General features: G+C 38.9%; 1 protein-coding gene across 1 annotated transcript in view; it reads left to right on the top strand.

Annotated features, from left to right (window-relative positions):
• Ppp2r2a (protein phosphatase 2 regulatory subunit Balpha) overlaps positions 1–26,952 on the top strand; it is a 55,613-nt gene that overhangs the window by 5,002 nt on the left and 23,659 nt on the right. Inside the window, exon 3 of the mRNA XM_048421820.3 lies at positions 26,081–26,178. Coding sequence (XP_048277777.1) covers positions 26,081–26,178 — 98 coding nt within the window. The remainder of the gene's footprint in view (positions 1–26,080; positions 26,179–26,952) is intronic.

Raw genomic sequence — 26,952 nt, 5'->3', positions numbered from 1 at the left:
CTAAGTAAACTGCTCTGCTTAGAACAATGCCTGGCACACAGTAGGGATTGACTATCTTGAGTAAAAAAGTCAGTGCCGCTTTTGCTAGGTTTTTGTTTCTTTTTCTTTTTTTTTTAAATTTTATTATTATGTATATAGTGTTGTGGGCACCAGATCTCATTATAGATGGGTGTGAGTCACCATGTGGTTGCTGGGAATTGAACTCAGGACCTCTGGAACAGCAGTCAGTTCTCTTAACCTCTGAGCCATCTCTCCAGCCCCGTTTGTTTGTTTTTCGAAACAGGGTTTCTCTGTGTAGCTTTGGTGCCTGTCCTAGAACTTGCTCTGTAGCCCAGGCTGGCCTCAAACTCACAGACCTGCCTGTCTCTGCCTTCAAGTGCTGGGATTAAAGGTGTGTGCCACCACTGCCCAGCTACTTTTGCTAGGTTTTTGAAAGGAAAAGAAGAGATATAGAATATAGAATAGTTGGGGATGAACATTTTATTTACTTGGCAGCCTTTCTGTTTCTGGTTTGCAGTTTTGTAATACAGAAAAGTCAGGAGTCTTGCTCTGGATCAGGGCCCTTCTGAGTTCCTGTACTTAGACATTAAAAAGACAAGGACTGGATGAAGTAATTTCTGCTGTTTTCTTTCTGCCCTTGTTAGTTTCCTACAATGTCTGAAAGAGATAGCCCTATATTATTACTACTGATAAGTCTAATGATGCTGACTCGATAGGGACCTTAATTAATAAGTTCGAACTGGACTGACTTCTCAAGGCCCAGGAATTTTAGTACAGAACAGAGCTTGACACTCATCCACAGGCTCTTGCTGTCTTTGGCCCACTTAGGTCTTCAAGGCAGGATACCCATGCTACAATACTGTTTGTTCTATCTACGTTGGTCTGCAGGCATGCAGCGTATGTGTTTTACCTTGGAATAGCTCCTTGTTTGAGAGGCAGTTGAGACACTAAACTCTGTGGTTCTGGTTTTCTCGTGCTGTGGATTTCAGGTAGTCTTTAAGGTCACTATAACACTACTGTACTTTATTTAAGTCTTTGATTTTTCCTTGATCTGTAACACCACTGTGGTGTTGGGCACATCAGTTCACCTGTGCTTCTTCCTCCATTATAAAAGACTTACTGTAAACCCTACCTTAGTGCTATTTTGATGTGTAAATGAGCTTATACCTATAAAACAGAACACTATCTTGGCTTATAAGAATAGGCAGACTTGTTTTGTTTTTGAGACATGATCTCACATGCAGGTCTGGCTGACCTGGAACTTGCTTCCTGGCCTTGAACTTACAGAGATCCATCTCCACCTACTGGCCTGTTTGTTTTGAGACTGGGGTCTCTTGTGACTTTAAATTCTTATGTGGTGTAGTCTATGCAGGAGTTGAACTCAAGATCTTCCTGCCCCAGTGCTGGTATTGCTGGTATTACAGGTGTCCATGAACGTGCCCTTCTTGAGAGTCTTGTAAAGATTTATTGTTACTTCAGTGCTTGGACAAGTAAGGCATAATTAGAGTGTGAGGAAACTGGGGGATTGTCTTACTATTTGATTATGTGTATGGCTGTTTTGCCTGCACATACGTCTTTGTACTATGTGTGTGCTTTTAGTATATGAAGGCCAGACAATCTAGACTTGTAGTCGTAGATAGTTGTGAGTTGCTATGTGGGTGCTGGTAATTGGACTGGGGTTCTCTGGAAGAGTAGCTAGTGTTCGTATCTCCTGAGCCATCTCTATAGCTCCTAGAGTATGTGTAGTCTTTAAAATAGCTACTTAAGCTTTGTTGGCCAAAGTGAAGGCATGGTGAATATTATGTGTGAAACCTCAAACTCTATACAGCTGTGTATGGTCTAACTTCTGATCCTCTTGCTTCTACCTCCTGAATGCTGGGGTTATAGACCAATGCCACTATGCTTGGACTTTTTAAAAAGTCTTTAGTGTAATGAGTTTATGACATCTTCAATGTATGTAACATTGTACTTTGTTTTTATTTGCTCCTCTCACTATACACATTCTTTGAGTACACTAGCAAAGTCTAAACAAATAGAAGACTGAACTGTAGATTAGAGAAAAATATGAAGCTGGTAAGATCACAAAAGGAAGGTACTAATTGGCATAAAAGCAGCCCTCTAAGCAGATGGGAGGGAGTTCTTATGAGGTCTATATAGATAGATGTTTGTCATTTTTAATTTACTTGGACATTTTTTGTTTTGATTTTTAAAACTTAAAACATAGTGTTTTGGGGAAGGTGGCATGTACATACAGGTTTCTTTGTTTATTTTTTTTATTTATTTATTTTTTTAAAGATTTTATTTATTATGTATACAATACAGTGTTCTGCCTCCATGTATGACTGCAGGCCAGAAGAAGGCACCAGATCTCATTGTAGATGGTTGTGAGCCACCATATGGTTGCTGGGAATTGAACTCAGAACTGCTGGAAGAACAGTCAGGGTCCTTAACCTCTGAGCCATCTCTCCAGCCCCTTCTTTGTTTATTTTTGAAACCAGTGCCCTGCTAATGGCTTTAGGATGAAATGTGGTAATACCAGCCTCTCCCTGGTCTGTCATCTGAAGTCAAGTGTTAACTCTTCTTACTAACACTTCTATGTTCTTGTTCTTATTTGCATTTGGGGAGGAGTAAAATAATAGGTATGTATAGTAAAATGATAGGTGTGTATTAATTTTGTGTGCTTCCAGCTCAGTTTTCTCCAGAAGATGAAGACTAAGCTGTTTAGTTTACATTATCATCAGCCTCGTCTCTTTGCCCTTAGTGCCATGATAGTGCCACGATGTTATAGCACATCTGGTTCATTTGGACGTCTGCTTGCATTGTTAGCAGCATTTTCATGTTTACTGTTGAACCAGTGTGTGTGTGTAGGGGGGGGGCTCTGTGCTATCACTTGCTTTGTTTTCCCTAATTATTGACTGCCGTTTTTTTGTGTATCTATCTGCATCTTTTTGCATCTTAAAATGTGATTACAGAGCTTCTGAGCTCTATAGAAAGTGTATGGAGTAGTATGATGAGCTTGTACCACCCATGGCATCAACAGAGGGCTACAAGCTGTCCCATTTTTATACTCCCACCACTAGATCCTTTTCCATCTATTGCTTTTAAAGTATGAGTTCTACAAAATAGAAAAAAATGAGGCAACAGGGATTCCCCTCCTTCCATTCATTCTGAGACAAGATCTCATGTAGCTCAGGCTGGCCTCAAATGCCTTCTGTAGCACTCTTGAACTCAAAATCCCAAACTCCCTGTGCATCAGAGACTCCCTTGGAACTTGTGATCTTCTGGCTTCAGCCTCACAAGTGGTAGGACCTTAGGCACTACTACACCATACTTATTTAATTATTTTTTAAATATAAGTTTTCACTTTGCTTAAGTGTATTTTTCTGGTTTGCGTATTTGACAGTCTTAAGTTTTGTTTCATAGGAAATTATTTTAGGGTAGAATTTTGTTACTAACATCTAATTTTATGAAACCTGAATCAAAAGCATTGCATCTTTTCAGTTCTTTGCTTCCTGTTTTGGTAGGGTTTAGACTTGTGTTCTGGTTCTTGGAAAATATTTCTTAAATGGTAGTCTAAATATATTGCAAATAAGGACATAAAAAATCTTTTGAGAAATAACCAAAATCTTTAGGATATACCAAAACATATTTTAAAAATCTATTCTATATGGTTAATGGTAGAATATAAACCAAATTTAATATAGTCTCTGTTCCTTAGAGTAGTGTATGTGTTTAGGTTTAGGCTCGAAGGTAAGTTAGATAAAAAATGGTAGAAGCCTGTTTTGTAGGTTTCAAAGCATTGATTGACAAATGGGCCGTATTCTAAAATCAGATGACCAATAACAAAGTGGTCTTACTTGGCATTCTTCCTTTGACATGAGATACCTTTCAGCACTAACTTTGCTACTGACTGGATGTAGTCACATTCATGGAAAGTGCTATCACTGTCATGCAGTGTAGATTTGCCCAGTAAATAGCCTCAGTGGCATCTGTGGTATCAGACAATTTCTTTGTTGTGTTTTAAGATGGTATGTTGTTTGCTTTTATACATTTAGTGATAAAAACCTGTAAGAAGTAGTGACTATTAAGTGAGTTAACTGACATTTGTCTCAAGCTTTGAAAATAAATTGGAAATTAAACATTATTTAATACTCTAATAGTAATTTTATAATCAATTTAAAATAAGTCAAGTCCTTGAAAATAGTGGAGTAATTAGAATGGTGAGAGATGAAAAATTGCTTGAATGAGTAGACAAATTTCCTTATTTTTCAGTGTGTGCTTGTCTGGTTCATTTTCAGGTTTAGTTACAAGAATATGACTGTTGTAAGTTAGCTCTTTAATGGAAAAATTAAAATATTGAAGATATTTGGCTAATATCCTCAGTTTTGATTTTTCCTATGTCTTACCTGAGGTGAAGACAGAGATTATAATTGAGTCATTAAGGAGTTCCAAGTTGCTTCCTTAATAGAAGGAAAGAAATAAAAACCTGGACATAGATTAGAGTTTTCTATGCCAAGTGTGTAGAAGAGTTGGCCTGGCTGTTAAGTAACAACAGCTGCTAGCATTATTGAGCGTTTATATAATAATACTCTTTCATGTGGTATACTTTGTTTCATTTATTTTTTATTTTTAAAATTGCATTTATGTGGGCTGGAGAAATAGCTTAGCGGTTAAGAGCTCACTGACTTCTTCCAGAGGACCTGGGTTCAATTCCCTGCACCTACATAGCAGCCCACAACTCTGTAACTCCAGTTCCAGGGGAACTGACATCCATGTCAAAACATCAGTAAACATAAAGTAAAAATAAATAAATTTTAAGAAATTGCATTTATGTATATATATTGTGTGATGACCCACATGGTAGAGATCAGAGAACTCAGTGTCCTGAGTGGGTCCCTGGGGATTGAACACACATTTTCAGTCAGAAGAGTCTTAACCGCTAAGCCATCTCACTAGTCTGTCTTTTTTTTGTGTGTAGGGATACTGTCTTACTGTGCTCCCCAGGCTGGCCTAGAACTCAGAATGACCTGCCTCCTGCCTCAGCCTCCCAAAGTGCCAAGATGACTGGCTTGAGCCATTACTCCTGTATCATCATTACTTTGTGTGTGTTTGTTCATTAATCTTCACAAACCCCTGTGAAGTAAGCAGACCTTGTTGAGAAGGTTAATGTATTAGCTGTAATCTTGTGCATGTAGAACTACTAAGATGCTTATCTTGCCTTCATTTTCCTAATGTAATTTTATTTCAAATGCTGATCTCCAACCTGAGCTCTGGCTCTACCTGTAATAGCATCCTAGAGGCTGAGGCAAGAGGACCATGAGTTTGATGCCACTGTGGGATACAGAGTAAGATCCTATTTCAAAAAAAGATAAGTTGATCTTGTTTTAATTCAGAAAGTATTTTGCATTTGTTTGTTTGATTGATTTTGTTTTTGGTCAAGGAAGAGGTAGACTTTGAAGTCCATCAAATACTGGGATTATAGGCCACCATGACCACAACTGGTCTTTTTGCTTTATGTTTACAAAAAACATATGCTTTATGGTTTAATTTAGGAGAAGATGGTGCCAGTAATGGAACCTAGAATCGAGGACCTTGCATGTACTAGGCAAGCATTCTACCGCTGACCCACTAGCCCTAATTTTTGTTTTGATATTATTTCAGTTTGGAGATTTTAGTGAATTTTCAGAAAATGCCATTTTGAAGCTGAGATGTGAACTATATATATAGATGGGTTCGAATGCTTTATAAAGGTTTTAATGTTTATAAATTTGTATTGTGTGTTTTTTGTGACAGGGTTTCTCTGTAGCTTTGGGACCTGTCCTGGAACTAGCTCTTGTAGAACAGGTTGGCCTCAAATTTACAGAGATCCATCTGCCTCTGCCTCCCGAGTGCTGGGATTAAAGGTGTGCACCACCACCGCCTGGCTCGTTTTATTTTTGTTTTTTAAGAAAGAACTTTATTAAGGCTATTTACTGAGCTAGCTGCTCTCTTCATTTCAAGAACTGACAGATGAGGCCAGGTGTGTTAGTACATACTTTATTTCCAAAACTCAGGAGGCAGACTTTTGGATCTCTGAGTTTGAAGCCTGCCTGGTCTACATAGTGAGTTTTATACCGGTCAGGACTACATAGTAAGATCTGGTTTCGTAAATAAGCAAAGAGTTGATTAATGGTGCAGGTTGGTAATTCTATACTTGTATGCTATTAGTGGACTCAACTGTTCTGGGTTTTCAAAGGTCTTTTAGATGAAATCAGTAATACTAATGAATGTAGATTTTGTGCTGTGTAATAACTATGTTGACATTTTGGGAAATCAGTGCCTGAATGAAGTGGTGCTGTACAGATGACCAGTGCATGAGATGTTATAGAAACTGTTGGAGCAAGTGTAAGCAAGAACTTTGGAACTGAAGGTTCAAACCACTGCTCTATGTACAGGTTGCAGAGCTTTAAGAAACTATGGGCTGTCAAGTTTGACTGCTTCAAAACTATTAAATATTCTCATCCTCTTAGCCTCAATGCTGATTTGTCATGTCTTGTTAAGAGAATCTTGTTAGGGCAGGCATTGGAGAGATTTGCAGCAGTATATATCACTCCTAAAATTTGTCTCCCTCCCTTCTTTTTTTCTTTTTGAGACTGGTCATGAACTCTTGATCCTCTTGCTTCGAACTACCAAATATTGGTATTACAGGTGTGTTCCACCATACCTTGTGTATGACATACTGAGTATTGAACCCAGGGCTTCATGTTTGCTAGGCAGGTACTCTGCCAACTGAGTTACGTCCTCAGCCCTGTAGAGTCTCCATGACATTTTTGTTACTATGTAGAGCCTATTACCATGAAACAAATACTTTAAAATCTAAAGCTTTTTTGGTTGCACATACTAAAGGAAACTGCTGCCCATAAAATTTGCCTAGCTTTTGCTTAGTCTTCTTCAGGTGGAATGTGTATAGTGTATGAGTGTACACAGGAACCTGTGCCTGTATGCATAGAGACCTGAGTTTAATAGCTTGATGGTGTTTTTTGTTGTTGTGTTTGTTTGTTTCTTTTTTTTGGCTCAGTCACTCTCCACCTTATTTTTTTTTATCATTTATTTACTTACTTAGGTACAGGTCTCACAATACTTTATTCTGATCAGGTTGGCCTGCAACGCAAGAGACCTTCCTGCTTCTCATTGCCATTCAAGAGATGGGCTTAAAGGTATTCAGAATCACTCCACTTTACTCTCAGGGTCTCTCATGGAATTTGGACCGTTACACATTTAAAACTGTCATGGTGCTAGGCTTAAACTCAGTACAAGTGCCTAGCAAGCATTAAGACCCCAGCTTCACTTTCTAGTACTAAACTTAGATTAGGTTGGCCTTCAATTCATGATCCTCCTGTTTTTATACCTCTAAAGTCTGGGATTATAGCCAAGGACTAACATGTCCAAATCATCATGATATCGTCTTCATTTCTGTATCATTTAATTTATCCTAAATTAAGGCTTTAAAAATATTGTTAATATTTATAAATGTTTTGCCTGCACAGCAAGCATATGCATTGGTGTCTGTGGAGATCAGAAGAGGTTGTCAGATGCCCTGAAATTGGAGTCGGGACAGTTGTGAGCTGCCTTGTGGGTGCTTGCAACCTCTGCAGGAAGAGTTAAGTTCTGTTAATGATTGAATCATCATTCCAGCCTTTTTCGTTTTTCGAGACAGGGTTTCTCTGTAGCTTTGGAGCTTGTTCTGGAGCTAGCTCTAGTAGACCAGGTTGGCCTCGAACTCACAGAGATTCGCCTGCCTCTGCCTCCCGAATGCTGGGGTTAAAGGTGTGTGCCACCACAGCCTGGCTTTGATCAGTTTCTAAAGCATTGTTAAAAATGCTAAAATGTATATACTTCTTGGGTAGCTGAGCATAAAGCTACATTAAATTCATTCCACATAGTAATTTGTTAATATTAATAATTTTTTTTCCTCCTGAGTGAGGCTAGAGAGATAGATGGTTCCGAAGTTAAGAGCAAATTGTTCTTGAACTAGGGTTCAGTTCTTAGTACCCACAAGGTGGCTCATGACCATCTGTAACTCAAATTTCAGGAGATCCAATGCTTTTGTTTGGCCTCCTTGTGTGGTAGCACACATGTGGTACACATGTACAAAACACTCAAACATAAAAGAAAATAAATCTTTTAAAAAACACTTTTTTTCCTTTGTGATTTATTTTTTGAGGCAGTGTCTTGAAGTAGAGGCAGAAGCAGGAAGATCTCTTCAGGTTTGAGGTCAACTTTCATAATGAGACCCTGACCCCAAAACATGAAACAGAAGGAAAACAATCTCCTTTCTTCCTTATATTATTTTGAGCACAGGTTTGTGGACTCAGAATCCTCTTACCTTATCTTGGAGAGTACTGGAAATAAAGGCGTGTGCCACTTTACCTAAAAAGAAAAATAATTTTCTGATTTATTAATTTATTCTTCCCTCATATATTATACCCCGATTGAACTTCCCCTCCCTCAATTCCTCCCAGTCCTTTCCCCTCACCCCCAATCAGCACAACAAGTTAAAATAATACTAGGCACATACCTGAATATTAAGGCTGGGCAGGGCAACCCAGTAGGAGAAAAGGGGTTCCAAGAGCATGCAAAGAAATCAGACACACACACACACACCATTCCCACTGTTAGGAGCCCCACTAAAGTTATTCAACTATAACATATACAGAGGACCTAACTCAAACCCATTTAGGGTCTGTGATTGTTACTTCAGTCTATGTGAGCCCTGCTTAGTTGATGTCTGTGGGCCATGCTCTCCTGTAAGAATAAAATAGGACTACTGAAGTGGGTTCGTTAGTAAAGGCTCTTATCACCATGCATGAAGACCATAGTTCAATCTTGGGACCTGGTAGGGAGAGAGGAAAGATGCTGGAAGGTTGTCTTTTGGCCTCCACTCAATCTTTGGCACACAGGTGCCACATATATGCACATTAAATAAATAAAATTTAATAAGCATAAAATGCCTGCTGTGTTGAGGAAACTGCTAACTTTAGCCTGTCTCCCTATAGCACTTTATGAGCTTCTATAATCCATTCAGCCAACCTCTGAGGATAACTTGATACCTTCATTTTATAGTTTAAGGAAAACCAGAAATGTAATGTCACTATTTTTAGACACATCCGTTAATGTATGGGTCTAGGTCTTTCTGCTATGGACACTTATTTCATAAAATGTATGCTTTGTACTATGCTTTTTCTAGTTATGTCTGAAGTGATAAAGTAGCTATACTTGTATGTCTAGCTAGCGTATGTAATTTAGACGTTTAGAGTAAGAATTTTTATTTGCTGGGTGGTACATATGCCTTTAATCCCAGCATTTGGGAGGCAGAGGCAGGCGGATACCTGTGAGTTCGATACCAGTCTGGTCTACAGAGCGACTTCCAGGACAGCTAGGGCTATTACACAAACCCTGTCTTGAAAACCGAAAACCAAAACCAAATCAAACCAAAACAAAAGACAGAATTTCCCTGTAGCCCAGTGTAGCCTGTAACTTACTAATTAGCTCAGCTTGTCCTTTCTCTTTTGGCAGTTTTCCTTCCTCAACATCTTAAGTCCTGGAATTACAGGTATAAGCCACAATGCCTGATTTATTTACATCTTGATGATTTTCCGTTGCTTTGTTAATTAGGAACTCTCTCTTTGATCAGGGTTTCTCTCTCAGAGCTTTTAATTTTGGATTTAGTTTTGGTTGTTTTTTTGTTGTACATAGTTTGAAATGAAATTTTCTGGTTTTGACTTCTCCTAATCTTGAATGTCCTCAGATTCCTCAAGTGTTTGGTTCTTTGTTTTTATATTTGTGAAGTATGTGCCATAACAACTCTTTTTCACAATCAGTGATGGTATGTTAGTGAATAAAGTAAAATAGGAACTTTTTTTCAGTCTTCTTTATACTTTATACTTTTTAATTCAGCTATGCATTTTCCCCCACTTCCCTTCCTTCCTCCACTCTCCCCTTTCGTTCTCTCTCCCTGTCCCCCACGCTTCTAATTTCCTCAGGAGACCTTATCTTTTTCTCCTTCCTACGCGGATCCATGTATGTGTCTCTTAGGGTTTTGTTGTCTAGGTTCTCTGGGTTTGTGGACTATATAGGCTGATATCCTTTGCTTTATGTCTAAAAGCCATTTATGAATGAGTACATATTGTAGTTGTCTTTCTGGGTCAGAGTTACCTCACTCAATATGTTATTTTTTTTTCTAGTTCCATCCATTTACTTGTGAATTTCAAGATGTCATTGTTTTTTACCACCGAGTAGTACTCTCTTGTGTAAATGTACCACATTTTCCTTATTCATTCTTTGGTTGAGAGTCATTTAGGTTGTTTCCAGGTTCTGGCTGTAATGAATAATGTTGCTATGAGCATAGTTGAGCAAATGTCCTTGTGGTATGATTGAGCATCCTTTGGATATATGCCCAACAATGGTATTGCTGGGTCTTGAGGTAGATTGATTCCTAATTTTCTGAGAAATTGCCATATTGATTTCCAAAGTGGCTGTACAAGTTTGCACTCCCTCCAGCAATGGGGTAGTGTTCCTCTTACTCCACATCCTTTCCAGCATAAGTTATCATTGGTGTTTTTGATCTTGACCATTTTTACAGGTGTAAGATAGAATCTCAGAATTGTTTTGATTGGCATCTATCTGATGGCTAAAGATGTTGGAGCATTTCCTTAAGTTGTCTTTCGGCCATTTTGAGATTTCTCTTTTAAGAATTTTCTGTTTAGGTCTGTACCCCATTTTTTAAAAAAATGGATTATTTGTTCTTTTGATGTCTAGTTTCTTGAGTTCTTTGTATATTTTGGAGATCAGTCCTCTGTCAGATTGGTGAAGCTTTTCCCATTCTATATAGGCTGCCGTTTTGTCTTGTTGACTGTGTCCTTTGCTTTACAGAAGCTTTTTAGTTTCAGCAGGTCCCATTTATTAACTGTTGCTCTTAGTGTCTGCTACTGGAGTTATATTTAGGAAGTGGTCTCCTGTGCCAATGCAAAGACAGGAACTTTTAACATTTTAAACTCATAGCAGTCTTTTATTTATAGACTGTAATATTATTTCATTCACACTCAGATGTTGGATTATTCACCCACAAATTCTTCATCGGGGACTCCTAAAGGACTCTCATGAGCATGTTCATGTTGAAAGTCAAATTCCTGATTGTTTCACATAATAAAAATATTTTTGTTTGAATAGTGTGAATTAATATAAGTAATTATATATTAAACATAGTATGGATAATAAATACATTAAAATAAAATGTATTGTTTATATTATTAATTCACTCTATTTTCAGAAGCAGGAAGCAAACACCAAATGAATTAGTAGTTCTGACTAAGTTTTAAGAATTCTTCCAAAATGTAGACCAGGAAAAGGGGAAGTGGGAGGGGGATCAGATATAACAGCCATATCAGGGGGGCTCCAGAGAGAAGATTGATTACCTTACAAGTTGAGACGGTCCAACATGGACCACCATCTCAATAAATTACACAAAATAACCAAGGCATACTCCTCAGAAAGGAAGAAAGCAGCAGCAGGATAGCACCAAGATCCCCAGCTCCTCAAATGCGTTGCAGCAGTGTGCAGTCAAAAGCAGTGTCTTCAAGAAGCCAGGAAAAGGTAACAAGCCAAGACTGCCCGTGTACCACACTAAACTGGAAGCTAGTCAGTCAGTCATGTCCAAGTCTGTAGTTCTCAGGGTCCTCAGCTGTGAATGGGACCCCACCACAGAGATTTTTGTTGTGTGTGGTGTTGAGTGGACTTTGTGGATCTCTAGATTTGTGTCAAGCTGACAAAACTCAACCGGCACAACTACATAGGGATTCATAGTTCTCTACTCCTCTTCCTGCTTTTCCAAGTAGTTGAAGTGCTCTTTAATACAAAATTTAAAATAGAAGTTTATGCTGTTTCAGTTAGATCCAGATTCACATGATCCTACCTTTCTTCCTAGTCTGTGTTTGTAGCTTTCTCTTCTAGAAATGCCTATCAGCCCTATAGGCAGCCGTCTTTGTTAGAATGTAAACAGAATCTGGATATTTGATAATGTGAAACTAGTGAAGTAGCCTGCATTTACTTTGGGTTTTTTTTTTTTAATGTGAAGTAAAAGTACATATGAGATTTGTTTGGTTTTGTTTGTTTGTTTTTGAGACAGTTTTTTTACTGTGTAGCTTTGACTTTTCTGGAACTTACTGTGTGGACCAGGCTATAGATATCCCCCTGCCTCTGCTTTCTGAGTGCTGGGATTAAAGACATGTGCTCCTATGTCTGACTGTCTTCCCTTTATGCACTTTATAGCTGTTGGTGTTGAAATTGTCTACTTCCTTGCACAAGCTCTTTCCCAAATTCTTATTTGCTTTTTGTGCTGTTGTGAATGGAGTTGTTCTAATGTCCTTTTCTGGTTGTTCATTGTTACTCTGTAGGAACATGCCAGATTTTTGTGTGTGTGTGTGTATTGATTTTGTATTCTGTAACTTCATGGAGCAGCACTGTTGCTGCTTAAATGTTGTGTTAGGATATTTGAAAATCCCTTTAAGAACCCAGGGCTCGAGTGATGAAATTGATCTCTTTGGCACTGTATTGTGCATTTCTGTACAGGGTAGCTGCTTGTGGAGTTAGGTTGTTAGATAGCTCTGTTTGAGCTTAGTGTCTCTCTCTGTATTAACAGCCTTCTTAATTCTGTTTTTAAATATTCACCTTCAGAAGACAAAGAATCTAAAACTTGTTACCCAATAGGTGGTACATTTGTACCTATCACTTAATTGACTCTGACTTTCAGTGGGTCCCCCTCCCCCCCTTGCAGGACCTTCCTTTTATTTGAAGCAGGCTCTGGCTTTCCTAGAACTATGTAGACCAGGCTGGCCTTGAACTCACAGGATCCACCTGCCTCTGCCTCTAGAAAGGCTAGGATCAAAGGTGTGCACTACCATACCTTGCCTCACCTTCACTTCTTAATCTCTCTTCTCAGAAGGTGGAATGTGTATTTAAATTATCTTTAGGATATTGAGGCCTGAGGTAGAGGAGTTATATTTATTATAGCACGACTCCCAAGTGCTGGGATTAAAGGCGTGCGCCACCACCGCTCGGCTACAAATTTTTTTTTTTAATTAAAAAACAACACTAAAATTCAGTCCTCAAGAGGCCTGGACAGTAGGATTGCTGCAAAGTTCAAGGTTATATGGGGGAGATAGTGAGTACCATCCAGCCAGGGCTACAATGTAAAACTCTGTCTCAGAAAAAAAAATACAAAAACCCCTAAAAAAAAACCCCAAAAAACAAAAAAACCAAGTTTAAATTGTTTTGTAGTTTTTGTTTTTTGTACTTTTGTAGACTAGATAGAAGTAACTATGTGGCTACCTAGGCTGCCTGTGTTTTGTAATTCTCCTGCCTTAGACTGTTGGGTACTAAGGTTCTACCTGTGTGCTGCCACATCTGGCCTAAACTAATGTTTTAAATTGAGTTTGACACTGAAGGGTTTTTTTTTTAATTCAGTAGCAGTTGTACCATAGAAGTAAGTTTCCTGGGAATTATTGGTGTAGGTGAGAAAATCATTGTTTTGTTGAACAGTAGGATTAGATGATCCAGGTAGGAAGCCAGTACACATTTCTATCACTTTTTATCAAAAGAGGCTTTGAAAGGATGTGCAAAGTACCTTATTTGAGCAAATAGCTGTGTTGACTTGCTGTGGTGAATGGTGATCTAAACTCAAGTGTTAAAACAAACAGACAAGCACTCTGAAATGTCCAGCAAGCATAATGGAGGGAGGAGTTCAGTATCCTTGGAAACCCTGGAAGAGTGCCCTAGCTAAGCTGTGAGAAGCACTTGGCAGGAAACAAGCAGGTACAAACCAGCAGTTGCTAGAGATGACATTGCTGACTGCGTTAGTGTTTGTTTACAGGGTTGAGAGCCCCCTGGAGAGTAAGAGAAGGAACCTGTGTTGAGTGGCTCGAGTAGAAATGACTAGTGGCAGGTAGTTAGGTTTCATATTTTGAAGCAGCGAGTAAAAGCTAAATAGCTTGAGATCTGAGGCTATAACTAAAGGATAGCATGCCTGCTTCACAGGTCCTGTGTTAGCTCTTCAGTACTGCAAACAACAGCAATACATACACAAGTCTGCCCCTCCTGCACACTTGCACATACACGTGTATGTGCACACTTGCCTGGGGGGGGGTGGGGCTAGGGGTGAGAGTTGCAGAGACAGCTAGGAGAGAATCTTAACTTTGAAGCTCAACTGAAACTGTTCTAGGTTTCTCTCTTTGGCTCATAGCATTACCACCTGGCCAGGCAGTTTTCTCAATTTTTCTGTACTGACAAAGGCACTGTACGGGCAGCCCCAAAATGAATACTGTTCTCTGGTGTTCTTGTCCTTGTGTAAGCCCCTCACCTTGACTATGACAGACCTAGCAACTGGCTCTTACAGGCATGGCAGAAGTGGTGATATACACTTGGAGATGAGGCTACCAAAAAGGTTTGGGCTGCTCTCTTTCGTTTTCTTTGAGGGAAACCAGCTACCACTATTGTGAACTTTTCTGGAATCAATGTGGCAAAAAACTGGTATCTCAGGCCAGCGTCCAGGAAAACCAATGTCTGATAGTAACCATGGGAGCGAGTCTGTGCTGACACCTGCAGTTTTACCTCTGGAGCATCCTCTCACCTGATAACCAAAAATTAAAAAAAAAAAAAATGAAGCCGCAGGAAACAACAGTTTTTATTTTGAAGATACCACTAAGCCTACAGTTATTTACACCCCTTACTGCTCATCTCATATCTTTTTACGTTCTTTTAAATGCAATCCATCACTACTGCATTTTCAAAACATTGCCTGGCTCCTGGAAAAACATCCCACTTCATCAGCAGCCCTTCATCTTGTTCCTTACATGGTTTCTGCTTAGCTGCCAAGGATAGGAGATCCTCAAGGCTCTCAGCCCACAACCCGGATTTTCTTTGTGCTTACCCACAAGGACATCACCTTGAAATGTTACATGACTTTAAATGTCTTCTGAGAACTCTTGCTGCCAAATCAGTCTAACTGCCTACATGACATTCTTCTACTCGAATGTCCAATCAAAGATGTACAATGGATTACAGGTTTTTTTTTGTTTTTTGTTTTTCTCCTGCTGGGTATGTTTTTATCGTCTTTGTATTGACTTTGGTCCATCCATCCATTCTGTTTCTGGCAGTGCTGCCTTTACTGTCAGCCAGCTCTGACCCTTCTCATCACTTGTTTAGTAAGAACACATTTACAGTTGATCATCCCTTGAAAGAAATGTAATGGAGATGAGGAATTGAATTTTAAATATGGCTGCAGACCAGGCCAGGGACTACCTGATGTTTTGTCTACCAAAATTGGGAAGAAGGGGGATTTTTAAAAAGATATAAGCAGAAAGAATTCACAGAATGAACGTGATTGCTATTTTCCCCTTAACATTTGGCTCTTGAATGTCTCAGGCTAGCCTAGAACATCCCTTACACTCCTGTAAAGTTCATGTTGATCTGATCCCCTGCCTCCACCTCTCTTAAGTGTTGGGATTGTAGACTACCATTTTGTTATTCTTAGGTTGTTCTTCCTATAAAAGTATGTGTGGTGTTCCTTTTAGTTAAGGAGTTTTGAGGAAATCAGTGGTATAATCTTTTGGATTAGTTATCCAATGTATTTTTTTTTTCCTTTCAAGTTTTCCCTTTAGATGCTGTTAAGTGGAGTTAACATACCTGCCTACTAGTGATGAGGTCCATTGAACCTGCAGAAAGACCTGGACATTTTTCTTGACATTTATCTTTAATTTTTATGTTTGATTGAAGATTTGTTCTGCCCTCTTGGCTTTAGTTTTCTCATCTGTTGAACCTGTGTGTTAATGTAAACAAGTTTACGTGTTTGTGGTGAGGACTAAATGCTAGTACATGGCATGTGGCTTAAAGCAGCACCAGTACTGCACTGCACTGCACTGGCTCTGACTCCAGGGTTGCTTACCAGGATTTCTGAAGCATCTCTGCTTTGATCTCCAATTTTCCTATCTGCTCACCTACCTCCTCATTCCCAATCTTTTGTGCTGCAGTTTGAGTAATCCCGGACTCACAGCTGACTGGGTTTTTTAGTTAAAACTCAACAATCTGTCTTTGGGCATTAGAATAAGACCTGTAAAATTTTTATAACATGTCTAAAAATCTCTTTAGTGTTTTCATCTAAATATCTTGTCTGTAACCTATGAGAAATAAATTTTAAATTACAAATAACCATCAAGACAACTGGGTAGTGTATTGTGTTCTGATTTCTATGGCATGGGTATGATCTGCAGTTCATAAAGCTTCTGTATAGACATCAATAAAAATCAATTCTGAATGAAAAATAAAGACTTTGAAAGTAATGTCATCGCGTGCCACCCCCCCCCCCCCAAGTTTTCTTTGTGTAGCCTTCATTGTTCTGGAACTCACTCTGTATATCAGGTTGGCTGCAAACTCAGAGATCTTCTTGCCTCTTACTCTGATCTGCTAGGATTAAAGGCATGTCCCACCATTGCCCATTGAAAAAATATTTTAGGCTGTGCGGTGGTGGCGCACACCTTTAATCCCAGCACTTGGGAGACAGAGGCAGTTGGATCTTTGTGAGTTTGAGGCCAACCTGGTTCCAGGAGAGGCTCCAGAGCTACAGAGAAATCCTGTCTCGAAACACACATCCCCCCAAAAAAGAAGAAACCTATTTTATGTGTGTGCTTGAATATATGTAAATGTGTGCATCACAAGTTTTAAAACATTTAAAAATGTAAAACCTGCCAGATATGGTGGCACATGGCTTTAATCCTTGCAGAGGCAAGCAGATTTCTTGTACTCAATACCAATCTGGTCTGTTTAGTGAGTTCCAGGCCAACCAGGACTGGTCACCGAGACCCTATCTCAAAAGTGAAAGTGGAAACGTTCTCAACTGGTGGCTAAGATATCCATAGATGTGGAGTGTGGTTTGTTTGCATAGACTCCAGAACTGTTTGCACAAGCATCATCGATATTACTGGTGATTTGGGACTGGGTATCATTTAGTAGTCCTTGCTGACCTGGAATTTGTTTTGTAGACCAGACTGGATGCCAACTTGCAGCACCCATTTTTGGTGCTGAGATTAATGTATGAACCATCACTTACGGTTTTGCATTAGACAACTTGACTAATTTAATGTGTGGAACTAATTATGGACCAGTTAAAAGTTACTAGTTTTTTAGGTTTAGAATGGTCAGCTTATAACTCTTCTTGTAACTTACACAACAATTTAACACCGAAACGTGCCTGTTAAAAATCATACCCAGAGACTAATGTATTGTTTATGTCTCTCTGTTGCAGGAGGATATGTAGTTGCATTCTGTTTATTCAAACATGATACCAGATTATGCAGGAACATAATTAAGGGAGACTAGTTCCAGTTTACATCTCTGAAAGAGACAGTCTGGACCCTAATTCTCATGGGAACATTACAATAAAGGTTTTCTCTGAGTATAGACAGCCAGTGGTTTTTGTTGCACTTACAATAAAACAGTCCTTTTCACTAAGTTGAGTTGAGGAAAGCTGTGGACACTTGTTCTGTGCAGATTTCTCTATAATCTAGTTGGAAATCACAGAGAATTTGGGGTGATATTTTAGCCAAAAGATAGTTGGAATCCCAACCATGACCATCTTGGTATAGTCCCAGGCTTGTGCGTGTATAACAAGAGGCAACAGACAAGGCAGTTGTGTTTTTTGTTTTGTTTTGCTTTGTTCTTAAAGGCAGTTTTAATACTGTTACTTGCTTGGGCTTTAGGCTCTCTCAGACTTTATTTTAGTGAGCTAAAGTAGACCTTAACACCCTAGGAACAGTTATATTTTGTTTTATTTTACTATTTTATAAAAGGTCTCATTGTGTAACCTTGACTGGGCTGGAATTCTCTAGGTAGAGCAAACTGGACTGGAACTCTTGTCTGCCTACCTGCCTTATCTTCTGAGTTTTGGGGTTAAAGAGTCTCTTAAGAGGTTAAGCTACCAGGTCCTCTAGGTCATTCAGATAATGGCAAAGCAGGAATTAGTCTTACTTTGGCGGTATTTCCTATGCCCCAAAGGCATATGTGCTCCCTATGAGTGAACCTGAGAAGATGTTATAGATGAGGATATCTCAGCCCTTGAGTGGTTTCCTAGGAAGACACGAGAAACTTTGTTTTGGAAAAGTATGCCAACCATCTCATCCTGTCCATGCCTTGACATGAAGACAATGGGAACTCAGTAACTTATGCTTCCCTGGATACAGCAGGGGGTCATCTGTGGGGGAGGCATTTATCTCCTATTTGATTACTACCACAGTCTTCTTTCAGCCTCTCAAGTATAAGAGAATGTTCTAGTCAGTGCCAAGCAGAGAAAAGAAAGAGGAAAAAAAATGCTGTGGCCTGTTTCTTGGGGGTTGGGAGTGTCTGTAGTAGGTCGAGACTTTTCATTTTTGAAGGGAAGAGTTTTCCAAAAGACAGTGTTTAATTTCCTCTACAAGGCATAGCAGACATTGCTTATCTTGGAAAAATTATTGAGGACTTTGAGCTCCCTCTAGAGGACAACAGTCAAAATAGAGCCTCCTAAAGTTCTTTAGGGAAAGAACCTGATTAGCCTTCCCTTTAGGTAAGAAGCTACTGTCTTATAATTATATTATCCTTCCTTTCTGGTGTTAGGAAGCAAACAGGACAAAAAGCGTCACAAATGCTAACTTAACTTCACCCCATTCTGAGTGCTTGCTTACATTAGGGAGAAAGGAGTTGTTCTGAAAAATTTTAGGTTAATCGTGTCTAAATAGTTATTTGGGGTCAATGAAAAGCTGATGAAAGTGGATCATGTGCTTTAATTGGAATATGAGTATGTAACAGCAGATCAGGAATCAGATTTGTGTTTTAAGTGGACCTAGTAAAAATGAACAGAGAAATAGATCATCTGTTCACCTGATGTTTTCACTCCACCTTTCCATCTGGAAAGAACAAGTACTGGAAGATCAACAAGATGATGAGCAAGGTATAGGCTTATGTCTAACTAAACATGTGAATGAGCTGACACTTACCTGCCTAAGCTTTAGAGCCTAGCTGACTACTGAGCTGTTGTTCAGTACAGAAGTGTTAGCAATGGTCAGATGTTCTGAGGTGCATAGCTTTGTAGTTTTTATTGTAGTCTACCTTTTTCTTTTTCTATTCCTCCTTGCTGAACTTTTGTGGATTCAGTTCTTTAAAAATGCAGCTATAAGATGAAGTTAATTTTGTACTGATGGTTGAATAAAAATTTTTCTGTGTTGGTGTGGGAAGTTTTTTATATGTCTTGCTTTTATTGGTTAATGAGTAAAGAAACTGCTTTGAGCCTATAGCAGGGCAGAACAGCTAGGCAGGGAAAACTAAACTGAATGCTGGGAGAAAGAAGGCAGAGTCAGGGAGAAGCCATGTAGCCCCTCTGGGGACAGGCACCGGTAAGCCACAGCCATGTGGTGATACACAGATTAATAGAAATGGGTGAAATTAAGATGTAAGAGCTAGTCAATAAGAAGTTAGAGCTAATAGGCCAAGTTGTGATTTAATTAATACAGTTTCTGTGTGGTTATTTCAAGTCTGGGCAGCAGGGAAAGAACAGTCTCTTACAAAACTGTGTGTGTATGCCATGTATACATGCTTGTGTTTGTATGTGCATGCTAGAGAAGGCCATTGATTGAGGTCAAGTATCCTCATCTGTTGCTCCCCACCTTAGTTTTTGATGTAAAGTTTCCCAATTTGGCTAGACTGACTGGCCAGTGAGTCCCCAGAACCTTCCTGTCTCTATCTCCCAGTGCTGGAATTACAGGTGTCTATCATGTTCACTTGATGATAGTAATTCATGCTAATAGGATTGGGATAGTTCCTTTTCTGTTGCTGTGATAAACATCATACAATGTAACTTAGAGGAAGAAAAGTTTATTTTGGATCTCATTTCCAAAGGGAGAGTTGTAATGGTGTGGGAGTCATGGTGTCAAATGCATGTCCTCAGCTTCCAATGCTACCTCCAGTAGAGAGAATGAAGTGATGTGAGACTGTGAGCTGTCAAATCCCACCTACAGTGGCATACTTGGTCCAGCAAAATATACCTCCTTATTAAACAGTGCTACCAATTGGGGACTATATGTTCAAATACTTGTTAGGGACATTTTCTGACCATTAAGAGGATGTACCATAGTAACACTGTGGCATGAATTGGTACACTGACATCTCTGATCTTCGTGCCAGAAACCCACAATTGTAGCCTTACCATGAAAAAATAAAATACATTTTAATTTTAGATTGGGGGGTATCCTGTTGTATACTGCCAAGGACTCCCGGAATTGTCAAGTTCGTCAAAGACAAGGTAATTTGAGAAACTCATAGGTCGAGGAAGCTAGGGAGACATGACACTGTAATAGGGTAACCTGAAGGACGTATTGAAGAAAAGGTACAAGAGGGAAATTCTGAATAACAGTACTATCAAGTTCATTTGAAATGTGCCAAACCCACCCTAGCAGTGCAGTGGTAGGAGCTCGGAAAGGTGTCTCCAGGATCTCCCCACATAGCATCTGTGACCTTCTCTACGTTTAAAACTGAAAGCAAGTTTCTGAAGAGGCTTATGTGGTTAGTTACTGTTAAATGTTTGAAAAGTGAATCACTGCTATTATATTATTACAGTCGAGCAACAACAGCAGGCTGCTCTGTAGCAATGCGGAGGAAAGCCTGTGGTAGCTTGAATATAGTTTGTCTTCTAGGGGTTCATGCTCTGGCTACATGGTACCCAAGTATGACCGTGTGAAAAGAGGACCTTGGGATATGGGTCATTATTGTCACGTCACACTCTTGAAAGAGGCTAACCAAGGTCATGTGAGACCCTAGATGAGTATAGTTAAACTCCAGCTTATCTAGTGAAGGCCATGGTCCTAGGAAAAACTGGGCACTTCTGCAGATATGTGGTTTTATTTATTTATTTGTTTGTTTGTTTGTTTATTTATTTATTTATTTATTATGTGTACAATATTCTGTCTGCATTATGCTTGCAGGTCAGCAGAGGGCACCAGACCTCATTACAGGTGGTTGTGAGCCACCATGTGGTTGCTGGGAATTGAACTCAGGACCTTTGGAAGAGCAGGCAATGCTCTTAACTACTGAGCCATCTCTCCAGCCCCATAGATATGTGGTCTTTTAAGACTTTAATTTTCTGTATTAGAAGTTTCCTAATGAAATGATGTTTTTCTCCAGTCATTGTATTCTTGTTTCTCCTAGATTAATTAAATTACCTCTTTGTTTATCAAAGCACATGCTCTGTGAAAGAAAAATCCAGGCCTTAACACTGATACCATTGCCTATTGGTAGAGCAGAACAGTGACCATATCCTCAGTGTCGTGTCATTCCTATTGGTTACTGACTTGCTTGCTTTGGCTTATGGTGTATAGTCTCATACTAGGGAAGGCAATGGTGACTGTTAATCCTGTGTCCACAGTCAGGAATCAAAGTCCACATTTCCTCTCCCTTGGTTTTATTTAGCTTGGGACACAACCCTTGAGATGGTTGTCACCTGTGGGTTTTACCTCCTCAGTTAAACTATTCTGAAAACACAGACATTGGGAGGTAATGTTTAAAAATTTGATCAGGTTAACACTGAAGGTTCACAATCACTGTGCCAAAAATGCTGTACCTCCTGTGGGTTTGCAGTGTTGTGCAGTATCTATAAGTGCTGATTGCTTTGTCAGCAGAAAACTTTTTGATTTCTTTCTCATTTTGGTAGTATGTAGAGGTATTCTGGTGTTTCCATGGAAATGGTATAGTAATGACTTTCATATCTATTACCTAACTACTTGTCTAAACTCTGGTCATTTGTTTCCAGTTTCCTGATTGTCTTTATTTTGTCCAAAAAGCATCAAACCTGCTTTGTAACATTTTTAGAACAACTGGTATTATAGGCAGGGTTAGGGTATATATCTGCCTTTTGGTATTGAGCGTACACAATCACACAGTGTCCTTTGCTGAGATACTAAAATAATAATAGTTCCCAGAAGTAGGATTAAAAATTATCTTCCCTGAAGTTTATGAGATTTAAAAGTACAATTAAAGAAGCAAAAATAGCTGGGAACATAGCTCAACATGAGCTTGGCCTTATTTTCCATTTTGAAGTGCAGTTTGTGGGACCCTACAACCTAGATGTTTAGACACTTCAGCAATTTATCCAAGTTGAGTTTTCTTCCTTTTATTTGTACTTTTTAATATTTAGGTTTTCAAGACAGGGTTTTTCTTATGTAGCCCTGTCTGTTCTGGAACTCCGTAGATCAGGCTGTACTCGAACTCGGAAGAGATCCACCTGCTTTCGCCTCCTGAGTGCTGGGATTAAAGGCATGTGCCACTATTAGCTGGCCATTTGTACTTTTTACCTGTTGCTTTTGGGGATCACAGGCTCCTGTGTGCTATGAATGTGCTCTGCCCCTGAGCTACACTCGGTCCTGTTTAAGTTTAAAATGAGGAGGCATCTCTATATTTGGTCTTCATGTGATAGGATTCATTTTGCCTTTGGCTTCATTTATTTATTTTTTTTAGCAGGGTAGCCATGTAACTTGCTAGCCTAGAGCTCCCTGTGGTAGACCAAGCTGACCTCAAACAGGACAGTCCTCCTGCCTTTACCTTCTGAGGGCTGGAATCATAGACTTGTTCTACCATGCGTGGCTCCTATTTTGTGTATGTTATATTTATTTGTGTGTACTCATGTATGTGGTGTGTGCATGTATGTGGCATGTGCATGTGTAAGCTAGACAATGCTGTTAGTCTTGTCACTCTGTCTTATTTTTGAGATGGGACTTCTCACTGAACCTTGAACTCATTTAGACTGGCACTTGACCCACTGAGCTGTTTATCTAACTCCTTGGTTGGTGTGTTTGTGTGTGCGTGCGCACCTGCCTACCTCTCTTTGTTTTCTTCCTTGTGGATACATTCTTGTGTCCTACTTTCTTGCAGAGGTAGAATTTAGGATGTTTAAGTACCCTGTGCCCTCAGTACCTTGACTCTGTAGCAGGTGCTACATCAAGTGCTTAGTTATTACTTAGTCATTACAAAGGTAAGAAGTTGATTTGTTTGGTTCTAAGTGCTTTGAATACAGGCACTTTAGTGTGTGTGGGGGGGGGCAGCAAATGAATAAATACTTACCCAGTATTCCTTTACCTTCATTCCACGATTTACAGAATCCTATGCTGCTACTGTAACCCTATGGCTGCTAAATTTGAATCCTGGCTTTGACACTTGATGCTTATCTATAGCACCACTCCCTAATTTAATTATCTCTAGATTTTCCCTTTGTTCATCTGTACATGGAAAATACAAAAACAATACAATAGTGCTATGAATAGGAAATGAACATATTTCATGCCCACATGGTAGTTTCACATATCTGTCTATTAATGTGTTTAATATCATTTTGTATCAACAAGCTGTTTATTTTATTGATTTAATGTGTATCCAGTTATTTTTATATAAGAACTAGAGTTGTCAGACATTCTCTGAAAATGGCTAACTGGTAAATAGCTTTTGGTTTTAATTTGCTGCTGGATTCCAGTTTTTATATATGCTTATAAAGACATTGGTAGTCCATACTTTCCAGCCTGTGACTATAGAAGTGCCTTTTTCATCTCTTAGGTATTGGATATTTAAAATATGTTCAGCTTTTCTTCCATTATAGAAATCTTACATGTCTGTACTTCTTGCTTTCTTTCAAATTACTTCTTTGGAAAGTAATCCTCACTTAAAATTATAAAACCTGTTTTGCCTCACAACTCAGAACTGAAATACTTTAAAAATGATAAGGCTGATAGTTTGGTCCATTACTGTGCAGCAGTTGTCACTAATTATTATAGTTTACATTTGCTACAAGTGTATGTTTCCCCTTGGGTTTTAAAACGAGCGTTGAAATTTTGAATTCTTGGCTATCTGATCATTGTATTTTGTTTATTATGCCACATAAGACCTTCAGAGACGTAGACGACAAAGCAAGAACAGACAAGGTCAAAACAGGCCACTAATGCAGCAACTACTGCTGCTGCTGTCAGTCTCACCGTCTGCATATCACCCTCAAAAGAGTGATTATTCCATTTGCAAAGGGCAAACCTGGATGATGAGTTTAGAAAGGAGTTGCTGTGTTCATAGAATTATAAACTCCTCAGTTTGAGTTGGTGTACAAACTGATGATGCCTTTTCTTTCTTTTTTTTTTAAGCTATCAAATTCCAGTTCTCACTCCTTACCCCCTTCGATTCCTTTCACCTCCCACCCAATGATGTCTTTTAAAGACTTCTTTTGTTGCATAATTTGAAAATCACTGTCTAAAATTTTTCTGTGTGTTAAGTGTGTGTTATTTAACATTCATTAAATGTTTGGGAGACTCACCTTTAACCATATTAGAATGTTCTAAGATTAGTAAGACAACACAGTCTTTGCTGTAAAGTGACATTTTTATTGTCCTTAGATTCCTTCCCTTTAAAAAAAGTATTATGGTCTTTGCCATTTCTTATTTATGAGAACATAACTCAATGTTCTGTGCTGGACCATACATCACATTTAATGTAATGATTCTGACAGTGCTGCCATTATTTTTGTTTTTATAAAACATGGAATAGTTAGTTTTAAAATCGTAAAGGTATTCCTCATGCTGGTAGCTTTCATGATATAATTCTTTGTCATAATGTTATGTATTTTAATAAACATGTTTATTTTCTTTGTATCCAAGAGTGTATTGCTGATATTTGAGAATACTGTTTGGATTTATGTCTTTTAGAAATCCATCTGAAATTAATTTTGCATTGAAAATGTTCCCTCCCCCATATGTATTTTAAATTTTTGTTGGCTCTTTGTTTTTGAGACATGTAGGCCACATTGGCCTCTTTCTGCCTTAATTTTGGAGGCTTTGGATTTGTATAAGCAAGCCTAGCAGGAGAGATAGACACTTGCCTCACATACTTGAATCTTGAAAGTTTGATCCATAGTAACCCCTCCAACATAACAGTAGCAAAAATGGGGTGTTGGAGAGATGGCTCAGTGGTTAAGAGCATTGACTGCATCTTCTAGAGATCCTGAGTTTAATTCCCAGCAACCACATCGTGATTTACAACCCTCTGTAATGAGATCTGGTGCTCTCTTCTGGCCTGCAGGTATACATGCAGGCAGAACATTGTATACACAATAAATAAAAAGAAAAAGATGGTGACGCTTACCTTTAATTCCATTGCTCTTTTGGGAGGCAGAGTCAGGTGGATTTCTCTGAGTTCAAGGCCAGTCTGGTCTACAGAGCAAATTCCAGAACAGTCAAGGCTATACTGAGAAACCTTGTCTCAAACCAAAAAAAAAAAAAAATTCTCATGCTCAACAAAAGCATATAAATAAGCCATGTGTGATGTAACTCCAGCATTCAAGAGGCTCAGGGAGTAGGATAGCAAGTTTAAGGCCAGCTTTGAGCTACTTTTCTAGTCTTGACAAAACCAACAAACAATATTTTGTCACAAAATAATCATTGTTCAATGGTGTTAACAAAAACAAAACAAAACCAAAAAACAACTGCCACTACCACCAAAAACAACCCTCTCCAACTGGACTTTCAAGATGGCTCAGTGGGTAGTGCGCTTGTAGTGCAAGCCTGGAAACCTAAATCCAGTCCCTGGAGCCTGTGTGAAGATGGAAGGGGAGAACCTGTTCCACAAAGTTATCCTCTGAGTTCCACATGCACAACTTGGCATGTTCATTCCTCTACAAGTCACTGAACACATGGTGATAATAATCCCGACCAACAAAACACAATCCCACAAATATGTGGTTGATTTCTTTGTATTCACAAATTAAGAGAAATAGTTACAAATCTGGCATTTATTAATGTGTTCTTGATTGGTGGAATGGTTTTGTGTCGGTTTATTTTGGGGATTTCCCCCCCCCCCCCAAATGAAAGTGCTTACAAAAGAACCTTGGATCTCATTTTTGGTGATACCAGGCTGATACATAGATCTAGAGTGTTGTTAGGAACACCCTCAGCGAGTTGGGGGACAAAAACTGATGTCTTTTTGTTTTGTTTCAATTATACAGCAGATATAATTTCTACAGTAGAGTTTAATCATTCTGGAGAATTGCTAGCAACAGGAGATAAAGGTGGGAGAGTTGTCATCTTTCAACAAGAGCAGGAGGTAAGTGGTGAAAGTTCACTGTCCCCTTTTCAGTTGGATCTTGAGACTGAAGTTTGTGTTGTAGAAATCCCTCAGGGTAGTGACACTTGAAAACCCTGAGTAAATATTCTGTGTGCACATAGCTCATGGTGTCTCTTAGCTTTGTGTGTGTGTGTATGCCTTTGTTGCTTTTATTTGAAAACCCACTTTAATTGTAAAAAAACCTTTGGTTAGAGAACAGAAAGTAGGAAGTCGTTCATTAATCCAAGATTGAACTAGATTTGAAGGCTTTTCCCTCAGTGATAAATTGACCTTCTCTCAAGGATTAGCTGTTCTGTGTAATTGAGAGTGAGGTTGACTGGAAGAAATTCAGCCAAATTATTTTACTCAGTTCATAGGAAAACTGTTACTGGATCTTAAATGTCTGCATTGCACTTCCACATATGTGAATGTAATTAATGTATCATCACAGTGCTAGCTTTTACAAGTTGGATACTGTTTCCTTTTCTCTTTTATGAATGAAAATTTAAAACAGACTCTGTAGTTAAGTACATTTCGGTTTTGTTTTTCTCACAACTTATGCACACTTGTAAATCTTCCTGACAGGGTTTCTCATAGTTTGTCATACTGGATATTTCCAAGCTTGTTCCAGCCATTTTAGGTCAAGGTGTAACATTTAAGAAAATTGGCTTTGAAACATCTGTCCCTGTCTGTCTATAACATACTCAAAAGAATTTAATGTTGATAAATTACAGGATATTACAAATAAATGTCTAAATCAAAACTCAGGGTAAG

The sequence above is a fragment of the Myodes glareolus genome, chromosome 12 (assembly GCF_982192425.1).
Source record: "Myodes glareolus chromosome 12, mMyoGla1.1, whole genome shotgun sequence".
Taxonomy (NCBI): Eukaryota; Metazoa; Chordata; class Mammalia; order Rodentia; family Cricetidae; genus Myodes; species Myodes glareolus.
Note: the sequence above shows the minus strand (reverse complement) of the source record. Positions and strands in the feature narration are given on the sequence as shown.